Raw genomic sequence first — 14,633 nt, forward strand, 5'->3', positions numbered from 1 at the left:
AACCAGGGTTCTTAGCATGAGCCATGGTTTAAACAAACTGCAGTCGACCGCCGTGTCTGAATACAGCCTACCGCCATGGGTTTCACAGTTCTGGTTAGAACTGATGGAGGGTGGGGCTATATCGCTTTGAGGAGGAGGGGGAGGAATAGAGGCAGGAGGGAGAAAAGGGGGGAAGCAGGAAAAGAGAAAAAGGAAAACTGGGTGGAAACGCAAGGGAACTTGGCCTGGCTCTCTTACCTGGGAACAAAGCCTGGTAAGGGCTGGAGGCCTCTTTCTCCCGCTCCATTTCTTTCTTCTCCAAGCTCTCGGGCTCTTCCTCCTCTTTGGCGGGGATGGCAGGGGCAGGGGGCGGAGAAGCAGGGGGCGGACTGGAAGGATGGGAGATGGGAGTGGCAGGATAGGAGAAGGCGGGCTGCGTAGGCGGCTCTTCCATCTTTTGGATGACCTCGGCTTTGAGACCAGACACAGGCGAAGCCCTGGGAGACAGGGGAGGGGGACTCACAGCCTTGCTGTATGACGCAGAGGTGCTGTGGGGCAGGACGGGAGGCTTCCGGGGCAGGAGGCCCGAGCCGGAGGAGGAGAAGCCCCCTTTGCCACTGTCCAGGCTCCGCTTGGAGACCTTCTCTTCCAACTCCACTCGCTGCTCGGTAGCCTTGAGCCTCTCCTGTTAAGAAAAGCGGGGAAAGGGGGGGTGGACACTGCTGTCAAATCGCAGTCGACTTATGGCGACCCTGCAGGGTTTTTCGGGTGAGTGACCAACATAGAATCATAGAGTTGGAAGGGGCCAGACAGGACATCTAGTCCAACCCCCTGCTCGATGCAGAATCAGCCTAGGGCGACCCTGACAAGTGCTTGTCCAGCCTCTGCTTAAAGACTGACAGTGAGGGGGAGTTCACCGCCTCCCTAGGTAGCCGATTCCACTGTCGAACAACGGCGGTTTGCCGTTGCCTGCCTCTGCACAGCGACCCTGGACTTTCTTGGTGGTCTCCCATCCAAGTACTAACCCGGGCCGACCCTACTTAGCTTCTGAGGTCTGACAAGATCAGGCTACCTGGGCGATCCAGGTCAGGGCGCGTTCGCCATAAGTAGGAACCCGAAAAGCCACAGTGACTTCCACCCCCTGCACGAGACCTACGCAGGGAGGCTCACAGCTTACGCAGGGAGGCTCTGGGGCTGGCCGTTTCGAGATGGCAACTGCCTGCCAATGACAAGCCTTACCAGGCAAGAACCTCCTCACCCCTAAGCCAGTATCACCGCATCTAGATAAATCCTTCATCAATTTGGTTTTGAGCATGTTATGGCAGATGCTGGGGAAACGTGCGGCTCGGCAATGCAACAGCCGCCCCACCGATCAGCTGACCTCAAGAGGCTCTGCGACAGTTTCAACTTGAAAGGTTCCTAGGGCACGTACCACCAACTGGGCGCTCCTGTGCAGTTCCATGGCATGAGCAGCCTGCTGCTGAAGGATATACAGTTCGTGCTGGCGGAGCAGCTGCTGGTGAGACAAGAGCTGAAGCTGGTGGGCGTGCTGGAGGGAGTTCCGTGCCGAGGGGTACATGGCGGGCCAGAGTGGTGGTGCCCGATCCATCAGCTCCGCTGGAGAAGAAGAACGAGTTGGTTTTTACATGCTTACTTTCTCTACCGGAGAATCAAACCGACTTACAATCTCCTTCCTCTCCCCACAACAGAGTTGAGGTACTCACCAAAGTGTGGCAGGTGCTCACTAGGGATCACAACCAGCTGCCCGGACTGAGGATCCCGGGCAAACTGATAGGCGGAAGGCAGCGCTGCCCCCATGCTCGGGGGGAAGCCTGGAGCCATGGCTTGGTGCAAGGAGGGGTGTCCTAGGCCTGGTCAGGAGAAGATGGGGAACAGCCGTTAGAACAGGAACGGTACAGGTGAAGAAGAAAAAGAGTTGGTTTTTATATGCCGGCCTTCTCTACCACATAAGGAAGAACCAAACTGGCTTACAATCACCTTTCCCTTCCTCTCCCCACAACAGTCACCCTGTGAGGTGGGTGAGGCTGAGAGCGTGTGACTTGCCCAAGGTCACCCAGCTGGATTCATGTGGAGGAGTGGGGAAACAAATCCAGTTCACCAGATTAGCCTCCACCACTTATGTGGAGGAGTTGGGGAATCAAACCCGATTCTCCAGATCAGACTCTACCGCTCCAAAACAACGCTCAAAACTGCTACACCACGCTGGAGGAAGAACACCTGCCTGCATGTCTCAAGGGCCAATTAAACGCAGCTCTTTCAGGTGACCAGTCCGCCCACTCGGCATAGCGAGCTGGATGAGTGACGATTCTGACATCCGAACCGGGGCCCCCTTACATGCCCGTTGTAGTAGTGAGTGGAGAAAAGGCATCCGCTAGGCTCTGGAGGTGGCCACGTAAATGGGACACCCTAAAAAAGGCTGTGATTCTTCCTACAAGCTGGGCAAGGAAAAGAGATGGTTTCAATGAAACTGTAAATCTTTCATCCGTTTCTCGGGCTTATTCGGTCCTATCACCACAAGAACGAATCTCGTCAGATCTCGGGAGCTAAGCGAAGTCGGCCCTGGTAAGTACTCGGATGGGAGACCACCAAGGAAGTCCAGGGTCGATACACCGAGGCGGATAACAGCAAACCACCTCTGAATATCCGTTGCCTAACTTGACAGCATTTTATACACATTCTAATTTTAAGAGAGAGGAACGATGCCTGAGATGGTAAAGCTTCTGCACGTGCTGGGGAGGGGTGTTGTGCAAACAGAATTTGCAATTGGTGGCTGACAAATTGTCAGGATTTCACCACCTTTTGGAGAGAGCAGTGTGGAGGAAATGGTGCCGCTAAAGGACAAACTAAACTAATCTGCCTTTGGCCTTTATTAGAACGGCGAACTGGAGCCAGCATGGTGTATTGGTTAGCATGTCGGTCTCAGATCTAGGAGATCTAGGTTTAAATCCCCACTCTGCCGTAGAAAACCCGCTGGGTGAACCCCCGGGCCAATCACATGCTTGCAGCCTAACTGGCCTCGCAGGGGTGTTGTGAGGATAAAATGGAGAGGAGGAGAATGTCGTAAGTCAGTTCAGGACCCCGCTGGGGACAAAAACGGGGCACAAATGAAGTAAAAACTAAATGAAATGCAACTGAAGTAATAAACGAAAATCCATTCATGTCAGCAACGCCAGCTGGAGACTTTATAGCAACCAGTCAAGCGCTCAAATTCTGCAAGTGATCCCGAAGCATCTGTCCTGTCCTTCGGCTCTTTGGATCACGTGCGCGAGCCGAGATCCTTGCCCCTCATCGTTGCCTCACTGACTCACCGTAGGGATGGCCTGCGAGCCACATTGAGGGGCTGCCAGTCCTCGGTAACCACGGGTGGGCTGCCAAGTGGGAGGCCGGATCAGCGGACCACCGCCCTGAGCCGGCTAGGGGAGGGCCTCCGGTCACCATGAGGTTGGCGTTCAAGCCGTTCGCAGCGCAGCCGGTGGGATGTATCCGAGCATAGTCGGCCAGCTCTTTGCTTTCTCTGAAAGGAAAGGGAAACAGAAGAATTCCTTTATTTGTTTAGCCATAGGCCGTTACAAAATATCCTTTCATATGTATAAAAAGCCAAAAAAGGGATAAAATTGCATCAATGTATATTGCCTGGATAAAAACTATTTCATACAAAATCTCTATTAAAACAAAGATTGCACTCATTTGCTTCCCTATACAAAATTTTTCTTAATGGCTTCAAGAGCTCTAATCTTCCTGGCCGCAACAGCAAATTGAGACATTCTGAAGGTGACGTGCAAATCAGAGTCAGAGAGTAAAAAAACTTTTTTTTTATCAGTTTCAGAACAAAAGTTTACTCCCTTCAAAATTCCATCCAAGAATTTGGCTCTAGGCTCACTATATAAGAAAGGGAAACAGTGAGGGGCTGCAGACACCGGGCATATATTTGGGCTGGACTACGCCCCACCCCCAGGGGTACAGCGAGGTGTGAATAAATGCCCTACACAATAACCAGGGGTGTAAAAGGCCTGATCGGAGGCGGGAGGAAGCAAGCCCACAGAACCATGCTTCAGAATTGGAAGAAACAATAGAAGCAGATTGCATCCTGGTCTGACCTAGTTACAAAGATTCCTGCCCAAGTCACCACCAGATTGGAGCTCTGCAAAGTGCTCGGTGCAAAGCTACCTTGCAAGAAGGCACAGAAACTTCCGATTGTTCCAAAATGCAGTTGCCGATTAACCAGAGCCTGCCGAAGGAGGGATCTAAGTCCAGCACTGTGCCCATTTCACCGGTAACCTAACTCTTTCTGGGCCCAGCTCCATGTGCCAGTTTCAACTTTTAAAGCCTTAGATAGACCTTAAGATCTATCTCCTTCTGTGCTGATCTCTCTGGACTCACAGATCATCATCGGAGATCCGTTCTGGGGCCCCCGATCCGTATAAGGTGTGGAAGTTTGGAACGCTAGACAGGGAGATTTGGTCATGGTGGAGTACCCTCCTGTGGGAAGTCCACCTTTCAGGGAATTATCTTCAAGGGACTCGCGGCTGATTAAGGAGCCCTGTGGCGCAGAGTGGTAAGCTGCAGTGCTGCAGTCCAAGCTCTGCTCACGACCTGAGTTCAATCCCGAAGGAAGTCGGTTTCAGGAGTCAAGGTTGACTCCGCCTTCCATCCTTCCGAGGTCGGTCAAATGAGTACCCAGCTTGCTGGGGGTAAAGGGAAGACGACTGGGGAAGGAGATGGCAAGCCACCCCATAAAAAACAAAGTCTGCCTAGTAAACGTGGGGATGTGACGTCACCCCATGGGTCAGGAATGACCCGGTGCTTGCACAGGGGACCTTTGCCTTTACCTTTTACACGGCAGATTACACATGGCAAGTCAGCACAGTCAACAAAGTGGGACATTCGATAAACGACGCATGAGGATTGTAGAAATCTAGAACCAACCAGAAAGAACTGAAGCACAGCATAAATATTCACATGGCACTTTAAGCAGTACTGTGAAAACATGTGGATTTCAGAGGCCTCCTGGGACTACTGGAGTATTGATTCTCATTCTCTGCCCTCTCGCTTTGCTGCTGCGGCTCCATATCGTTTGTTGGACAACTTGTTCCTTTTAGACTGTAACTTTGTATAATCCGCCTTGAGTCCCAGCGGGAAAGGTGGACTACAAATAGCGTCAATCAACAAATAGTCTTTTATGCCGCTTTATGATCTTTGGGCTGAATCCAAAGAGGGGCAAGGCGGGCAAGGGAGAAGTGGTACCCCTTGATGAGTTCCCACTGAAAATACAAAAACTATGTGTGGTGGATATTTCTAGGGAAGCAGGAAGCCGGAACACTCCAGGGCGCTGGAGGAGAGGCTCTAAAGGTCTATGCGCCTCCCCTGGTGTTAAGTGGAGGGGGCCACTCTCCAAGGGGAAATGATGCTCTACCCACACTCAGACATCGATGTTCATTTTTCTCCTCCACCCGGCGCGCAAAGCACATCTCAGGATGCCCCCCCCCCGAGTGAAGCCCGCAAAAGAAGAGTCACCTGAGCAGCTTCTCCTGGTCCCGTTCCAGACGACTGGCCAAGAGGTGGCTGTCCCGATGGCGCGGCCGGTCGTCTCCGCAGTCTTCGTCCGAGCGCCCGTGCCCTAGGGTACAAAGGAACATAAGAAAAGCCCTGCTGGATCCGACCAAAGCCCATCATGTCTAGCAGTCTGTTCACACAGTGGCCAACCAGGTGCCTCTAGGAAGCCCCCAAACAAGACGACTGCAGCAGCACCATCCTGCCACAGCAACTAATATAATAGGCATGCTCCTCTGATCCTGGAGAGAATAGGTATGCATCATGGCTAGTATCCATTTTAACTAGCAGCCATGAATACCCCCTTTCTTCCATGAACGTGTCCACTCCCCTCTTAAAGCCTTCCAAGTTGGAAGCCATCACCACATTTTGGGGCAGGGAGTTCCACCATTTAACTATGCGTTGTGTGGAAAAATACTTCCTTTTATCTGTTTTGAATCTCTCACCCTCCAGCTTCAGCAGATGACCCCACGTTCTAGTATTGAAGTGCTTTGCGAACTGGTATTCTATTTATCTTACCTTTCCTCTGAGGGGCTCAGAACAATGCCGTTCAGTTCTCCCCTCTACCCACACAACCCAGAGAGGCAGGTTAGGTTGGAAGCGTGCGACCAGCCCAAGCTCACCCAGCAAACTTCAGGATTTGAACCCAGGCCTCCTAGCTCCTAGGCCAAGAGCACTCTAAAAACTATGCTGCGGCCACCCTGACCTTCAAAGTATTTTTAGGGGGACCTGACTCGTGTGAACAGCAAACTCCGTGTTGTCTCTGGGGAGCTTTTAATGCGAACAGCTGCTCGACCAGGAAGCTTCACGTAAGCCGGCCACAAAGCTACCAACGGCGGTGCAGGCAGGCTGGCGGCTTTTATGGACTCCTTTTCTGAGCGACGCGAACCAAAATCCAAACAGTCAGCACATTTATGCTTAACCATATGTCTTAATCTCGCTGCGCAAGTCGGGATCCTCTCCCGTTCGTGCCTTCACACAGCCCCTTCCCCAAGAAGGAGGAGCAATAAGAAAGGAGTCTGATGATTTCTGAATACCAATTTCTTGGGGGGGTGCATACTGGATGCTGTTGTAAAGGACCCCACGCTCTAAAGGCCGCAACTCCCTGGATTATTGGCATCCGCCCTTGTCTGGTTCCTATTTTGCATTTTGGAGATGCATTTTTTTAATGCCCCTGTCCCCATTCTCCAAATATCAGTTTTTGCCCTGGATACACATCCCACCATTTCACACCCTGCTGCCAGCACAGTTCATTCAGATTGCCAGGTAACCCAGACGGGGCAACTGTACCCTCACGCCAGGATCTCATTGGTCCCTAAGGCGCTAACGGACTCGAATCTAGTAGTTCTACTGCAGACCAACGTGGCTACCCTCTGAATCTGTGTTTTCGTAGTACACCTTTCATCAAAAGAATAAATACAGTCTTTTGGTCTAATTAAAAAAAAAAAACAATGCTGGGGAGATTAGCTGGTGTGCAAACCACTGCACCGTACAGCCAGCGGAAAAGCTGACCGGCAACGGGTGGTGTGTGGCGCCAGGGGAGAGCGGCTCAGGAGTACTTGACGCAAGTACGCAAACTCGCCCCTCGTTTTAATCTGGGGAAGCGTTGGGAGGCTGTCTGAGCCCTGACTCAAGGCAAACCTTCCTGCGGAGACCCACACCCCACAAGGAGGTCAGATTAAAATATCTCCAACCAGTGGTAATTGGGTTTCTTGATGAAATCTGACGCGGCTAAACTGGAATATCTGTTGTCTGAAAGAAACCACTCGGTATCCAGACAAGTAGCCAAATTCTGTATAGGCATATGCAAGACACGGGGAAATGATATTAAAGCTGACGCAGAGTTTTAAACCCGTTCGACGAGCTCAAATGTTCATGCGGCTATTTTGTTGTTGTATTGAACTATTGCTGCTTTAATGATGTTTTAACTTTGTAATACTGGTCAAGGACCACAATAAATTATAATGAATGAAATTTATAATGAATGACCCAAGCCCCGATGGTTCACACCCCCGGTAGGCAACGCCTGCCAATTTTGCAGCTAAAACGCACACCTGCAGAACAGTGTCATTAACGCCACCTAAGGTGGGCTGTTTTGTGTGTGTGTGTTAAGTGCCGTCAAGTCGCCTCCAACTCATGGCGACCCTATGAATCAATGTCTTACAAAATGTGCTATCTTTGACAGCCTTGCTCAGGTCTTGCACATTGAGGGCTGCGGCTTCCTTTCTTGAGTCCATCCATCTCTTGTTGGGTCTTCCTCTTTTCCTGCTGCCCTCAACTTTCCCTAGTATGACTGTCTTTTCCAGTGACTCTTGTCGTCTCATAATGTGACCAAAATACGATAGCCTCAGTTTAGTCATTTCAGCTTCTAGGGTCAGTTCAGGCTTGATTTGGTCTATAACCCACTGATTTGTGTTTTTTTTTTTTTTTTTTTGGCGGTCCAGGGTATTCGTAACACTCTCCTCCAACCCCACATTTCAACGGAGTCTATTTTCTTCCTACCAGCTTTCTCCAATGTCCAGCTTTCACACCCATACATAGTAATAGGGAACATGATGGCATGAAATAATCTAATATTGGTGGCCAGTGACACATCCTGACACTTCAGGATATTTTCTAGCTCCTTCATGGCTGCCCTTCCCAGTCTCAGCCTCCTTCTGATTTCTTGGCTGCAGCCTCCCTTCTGGTCGATGATGGAGCCAAATCCTGCCAACAGGCACCCTGTATCGGCCCCGGGTTCTTCTCCATCTCTTTTCAGGGCTCTTTCTTCATTTCATAAAATGCCCGGGTGCCGCTTGGTCAGCCGGAGAAGGGACTGAACCTTTGACTGAATCGGTCTGGGCCTGGGATCCCGCCACCTCCCTTTCTTCCTCTTGCGCCAGCCAAGTCGGCTTTGGAAGCCAAGTCTCTCTCTCTCTCTCTTTTTGGTTTAAAAGACTTGCCTCAATATTTATTTTGCCAGCAATATTATTATTTCAAGCTGTTCTTTGCAAAGGGGAAGGGCCCCCCCCCTTTTAAAAGCCCGCCGCAAACAATTTAACCGCCGCCGGCGCCGCCCCAGCCCCGCCTGGCGCAAAAATCTCAGCCGGTCCTTGCAGGCGGGACGGTTCGTCCCCCCCCCTCCGCCCCACCCCGCCCCCCATTTACAAGCCAGCAATTGTCTCTCCCGACTCAATGGCCGGCCTTGTCTGTATAAATACACCAACATGACGCATGAAGCGCATACAAAATTCAATCAGTTATGCATGGAGTGCAGGGGGGGGGAGAGTCGCAGGCCCCATCTCCATGGCGACCGATGCCCTGCGTTGAATAATGGTGCGGTTTACTCGCCAAATCTTACAAGATTAGTCGAGTAAAGCCTTTGCTTTTCTTATTCTTAAAAGGTTTTGAATGTTCAAGCACCCTTCACTAGGGCGCAAGCAAACTAATGTTATTAGTAAAACGTCTCTTGGCACACAAGGACGGGGGGGGGGGGGAGAAAGAGGCGGGTGGGGGGGGCAGAGAAAAGGAAGGCCTTGTTTTCCTTATGAAAGCCAAATCCATCGCTTAGCAACGGCCCCGGCAGCCCGGCAGAATGCAACCCCTGTTTGCAAGCTTTTAGTTCTGCTCAGTAAATTACATTTAACGCAGCTGGGGGGGCCGGGGGGGGTTGCGCACCCCCTCCGAAAGGCTCGAACAAACCCATCTCCTCCGTGGGCTACCAGACTCCGTCTCTCGGCTCTCGACACAAAGCATGGGGTGGGGGGGAGCGGGGCTGTGGGAAACCCGAGAGCTGAGCCTGGGGTTGCCAGCCTCCAGGTGCCGCCTGGAGATCTCCCAGAATTGCAACAGGTCTCCAGGCGGCAGGGATCGGTTCCCCTGGAGAACAGGGCTGCTTTGGAGGGTGGACTTGTGCTAGGGCTGGCAACCTCCAGGTACTGCAATACAATCACACACTGACTGGCACAATGCAGCAGATCAAATAAATATAATAAACACAAATTCAAGTTAACAGCCACTGGTCTGAGTGTGCAAAAATAAAGATGCAGTACATTCAATATCACACCCAAGAGTCCAAATGGGTACTCAGCATCTGGAGATCTCCCGCTATTACAACTGATCTCCAGCGGATGGAGATCAGTTCCCCTGGAGAAAATGGCTGCTTTGGCCATTGGACTCTATGGCATTGAAGCCCCTCCCCAAACTCTCCTCAGGCTCCGCCCCAAAAACCTCCCGCCGGTGGTGAAGAGGGACCTGGCAACCCCCTGAGCCCCTCCCTTCCCCAGGCTCCACCCCCAAACCTCCAGGGACCTCCCAGCCTGGAGCTGGCAACCCTATGGGAGAGTGGGGGGGGAAGGCTGCCAAGGGAGAGAAGAATAGGGCCCTGAAACAAAAGCGTTGGAGCTCCCATGTCTGCGGCAGACGGACTGACAGATATCCAAGTCTCTCCCTCTCTTTCTAAAATAAAGCGGAGGCTGGGGGTGGGAGTGAGGGAGGAGACGTCTCTCCGTCAGAATGAATGTCTCTCCTTCTTGCCAAGGCACTGGCTGACCCGATGCTGCAAGTGCACGTTGGCAGAGCCCGGCAAAGGAGGGAGAGCTGGGCAGTTGTGGCTGGGCGGGGGGCGGGGGGCGGGGGAGAAGACGGCCAGGTTGGAGAGCCCCGGGGATCTGCCTAGGAAGGAACTGGGGAGGGGCCCTGGCTCAGTGGTAGAGCATCTGCTTGGCATGCAGAAGGTCCCAGGTTCAATCCCCGGCATCTCCATTTATAGGGACCAAGCAAGTAGGTGATGTGAAAGACCCCTGCCTGAGACCCTGGAGAGCCGCTGCCGGTCTGAGTAGACAATACTGACTCTGATGGACCACGGGTCTGATTCAGTATAACACAGCTTCCTGTGTTCAACATTTGGGGAGGGGCTGCAGCTCAGTGGCAGAGCATCCGCTTGGCATGCAGAAGGTCCCAGGTTCAATCCCCAGCATCTCCAGTTAAAGGGACTAGGCGAGTAGGTGATGTGAAAGACCCCTGCCTGAGACCCTGGAGAGCCGCTGCCGGTCTGAGTAGACAATACTGACTCTGATGGACCACGGGTCTGATTCAGTATAACACAGCTTCCTGTGTTCAACATTTGGGGAGGGGCTGCAGCTCAGTGGCAGAGCATCCGCTTGGCATGCAGAAGGTCCCAGGTTCAATCCCCAGCATCTCCAGTTAAAGGGACTAGGCGAGTAGGTGATGGGAAAGACCTCCGCCTGAGACCCTGGAGAGTCGCTGCCGGTCTGAGAAGACAGTACTGACTTTGATGGACCGAGGGTCTGATTCAGTACAAGGCAGCTTCATGTGTTCAACTCAGGCTGCAAGCCGGAGGCAAGAAAAACGCACACTCCCCCCCAAAAAATCCAGCCTGGAGTTTCTTCCCCTGCTCGTAAATGGAAGGAGCAGCCTCCGAAAGCTATAATTAAAATACCTCCCTTCTTCCTCTCTCTTCCTGCACCCTCGCACACAAACACGTATACAAAACCCACCTCTCTAAACCTGGGCAGCCATCTCAGGGCCAATTATATCCATTCCATCGAAAGGTCTCACAAAAGCCAAGTCCGGCATGAATTTAAACAGGGACTGGGGAGGGGGGGAGGGGACCATATGGAGGGATCCAGACGGGAGATTTAAAATAGGCCTGTAGTTGACAAATAATTGTGCACTCCCCTGTTTTCGTGGAGGGGAGGGGGTGGAAAATGACACCTGATATTTTAAAATTTTATACATTTAAGTTATACTGCATCCAGTGCAGATTATGTGGCACAGAAGATGTTTTACTGTTTTAGACGAAGCCCTGCTTCTTCCGCTTGGCGAGGGGACACCGCTCCCCGGCCCCTCCTCCCACAACCGAAGCCACTGTGATGCCAGGCTTTCAGTAGTGGTCTAGGCGGGCCTCGGGGCTGGGGGGGGGGGGGGAATCCAGGTTCGAATCCCTCCTCGCCTGGCCAAATGATCTCGGGCCGATCGTAGCCTAACCGACATCCGAGTACAGAGAATGAAACGGAGAAGCACAGAACTTGTGAATTTAGCAGCGGTATTTCTTTTTCATCTAACGGGTTCTCTCGTGCGTTCTCCGGGTGCCTCTACTGTTCTAATCTAACCAGTAATCTCTTATTTCCATTTTTATATGCTAGAAGAGTGATTGATTGACTGCTAGAAGTGCATTATAGATATCCTTCCCCCTGGTTGTCATTTTGCTGTCTGGCCTTAGCTCGGTTTTGGCAAAGACTTTCCGCGTCTGCTCACACTGGTGTTGGCATACTCTCTAGGCTATTCAGCCCTCTCCTAAGCACCCCCCCCCCAAAAAAAAAACTTTGACTTCTTGCAGCCAACAGACGGGTGGGTGGGTATCAAGTTGAAAACATTTGTCTGAACATGCTCACAGGGCCAGAGCACTGGAGGAAGGTGCACAAACACAACTCATCAGGGCCGGCGTGTGCGTATGCGCACCCAACATTCAGCCTGGACAGCGATTCCATTCCATGGCATGTTCGATTTATGTCAGTCCAGGAATAAAAACTTTTTGTTCGTGACTCATACAATTGTATCATGGAGTGACATGACTGCATGTGCATGCACACATGCAGCATGTACATGCTTTTGTGATTAAAAAACTAGGTCAAGAAAAATGATGCTCAAACTCTAGGTTTGCACAAGCCGAGGTGCCTCTGATTTCTCCATAATGTCTCGGCTGTTGAATCTAGTAGGAGTCGCCCCCTTCTGATGGTTTAATTTCACATAATTATTACCGTATCCCTACGGCACTTCGGGAATGCCAGCGTGGCGTAGTGGTTAAGAGCGGCGAACTCTAATCTGGAGAAGGGGGTTTGATTCCCCACTCCTCCCCATCAAGTCTGCTGGGTGACCTTGGGCCAGTCCCTGTTCTCTCAGAACGCTCTCAGCCCCACCTCTGAACATCTCTTCCCTTGACAACCCCACAGGGTCACCATAAGTTGGCTGTGACTTGATGGCGCGCGCACACACACACAGAGCTTCTGAATTTCGGACTGTGTCTTGCAACAGGAAAGCAAAAACGGCTATCTTTGGTTGCATGCCTATGGTTATATTGTGGTGCCGATCCGCACCACTGGAGGGGGCTATACATCGCATTTCATGCAACTGGTGTTTTGCTTTAAATTTAAATTCAGCAATCTAAGCCATGATGTAACCAGTCCAGGAAAAAAACACAACCCTGGAAATAAAGGCCTACATTGTGCTACATCAAAACACACACACAATGTCTCTTTCTCTCTCATACACACACACACAAACACAGTCTTCTCATAAGAACATAAGAAAAGCCCTGCTGGATCAGACCAAGGCCCATCAAGTCCAGCGCTCTGTTCCATCAGTGGCCAACCAGGTGCCTCTAGGAAGCCCCACAAACAAGATTACTGCAGCAGCATTTATCCTGCCTGTGATCCCCAGCACCTAAGATAATACGCATGCTCCTCTGATCCTGGAGAGAATAGGTACGCATCATGACTAGTATCCATTTTAACTAATAGCCATGAATACCCCTTTCCTCCATTAATATGTCCACTCCCCTCTTAAAGCCTTCCAAGTTGGCAGCCATCACATCCTGGGGCAGGGAGTTCCCCAATTTAATCTCACTTGTTTTCAACTGCTGGTTAATTTTCCAGATGAGAAGTGGGGTTACTCCGTTGCGGCAAAACTAAAACAGGATTCGCTCTAAAGATTATTTTGAAAAATTTAGCAAAAGCTTTCATGGAAAATGCCCATTTTGGCAAACGGCACGCAGCAGGGACTCCTACCAGGCAGCCCTGTCAACAATAGGGTTGCCGGCCTCTTGTTTGGGGGCTTCCTAGAGGCACCTGGTTGAACCCTGTGTGAACAGACTGCTGGACTTGATGGATTTTGGTCTGATCCAGCAGGGATTTTCTTATGTTCTTATGTTCCAGGTGTGGCCTGAAGATCTCTTGGAATTTTAACTGATCTCCAGACAACGGAGATCCGTTTCGCTGGAAAATATGGATGCTTTGGAGGGCGGGCTCTATGGCATTATACCTGCTGGTGTTTCTCCCCTCCCCAAACTCCACCGACCCTAGGCTCCACCTCTCAAATCCCCAGGTGTTGTCCAACTTGGGGTTGGCGACCCTAGATTCGCCGCTCCACTTACTAGTTTATTATTGTTAATGACTTTCACTGTGGCACGTCCTGGGGAGAGAGGCGGTGGCTCAGAAGTAGAGCGTCTGCCTGGCATGCAGAAGGTCCCAGGTTCAACCCCCGGCATCCCCAGTTAAAAGACAGGAAGCTTTGGCACAACTGTTCTGCCCTTGGCCCCTGGGTCTGCTTCAAACTGTTAAGACTTCAGCCTCAAGCCCTGAAACCACCCTTTTCTCCTTTTTAATTTCACAAGCAGGCAACTCACTCTAGCACTTCGTCACAGGGCAGGAAGGTGAATGGAGCCATATTCATCCGTCACTTTTAAAGACAAGAAGACCACGTTCATAAGGGTGGTCAGCATCCAAAGAGAGGGGCTCAGGGGTTTTTGACTGCCCTGAGACCCCGGCCCTATTTCCCAGAAGAAAGTCCTTCATTCTAAATGTATCACTTAGAATCATAGAGTTGGAAGGGACCACCAGGGTCATCTAGTCCAACCCCCTACCCGGTCTAGTTCAGTTTTATTTCACAGGCCAGCGACCCTTGAACATTGGTCTACAACCTTCACTTGCGCCCAGGACGGTTTGACAACCCTGCACCCTCCCGCAAACTGGCGTTCGTCATTTGCAACTGAGGGAGCCAAAACGATGATGATACTGGTGAAATCTCCTAGGCTGGTCGGCTGGAGGCAAATCCCTGCTCGCCACAGGCAAATGACTCTTTACAAGCTGGATCTACGTTTCTTCGGATCTACAGGAGGGGCTTGGCTGGGGCTGCCGACTATTGGACCAGCAGCTTAATCTGCAGCAACCGACAGTCGTTTTTATCCAGGCCAGTAAGTCAAAACCAGACTGCATGCATAAAAACAACAATTTTTACAATTCAATAAATCATGGCTTCGTCCGCTGCAAACGCCACTGGCGCAGCTTCAAAGTTTCAAGGTGCTT

General features: G+C 51.3%; 1 protein-coding gene across 1 annotated transcript in view; it reads right to left on the reverse strand.

The window, feature by feature from the left end:
- The window catches only part of TNRC18 (trinucleotide repeat containing 18), a 60,501-nt gene that overhangs the window by 34,268 nt on the left and 11,600 nt on the right, over positions 1 to 14,633 (reverse strand). The window contains exons 7-11 of the mRNA XM_056866579.1: positions 5,515 to 5,617; positions 3,309 to 3,514; positions 1,704 to 1,850; positions 1,412 to 1,596; positions 238 to 664 (exon numbers count right to left, since the gene is read on the reverse strand). Coding sequence (XP_056722557.1) covers positions 238 to 664; positions 1,412 to 1,596; positions 1,704 to 1,850; positions 3,309 to 3,514; positions 5,515 to 5,617 — 1,068 coding nt within the window. The remainder of the gene's footprint in view (positions 1 to 237; positions 665 to 1,411; positions 1,597 to 1,703; positions 1,851 to 3,308; positions 3,515 to 5,514; positions 5,618 to 14,633) is intronic.

This window comes from Euleptes europaea, chromosome 21 (assembly GCF_029931775.1).
Source record: "Euleptes europaea isolate rEulEur1 chromosome 21, rEulEur1.hap1, whole genome shotgun sequence".
Taxonomy (NCBI): domain Eukaryota; kingdom Metazoa; phylum Chordata; class Lepidosauria; order Squamata; family Sphaerodactylidae; genus Euleptes; species Euleptes europaea.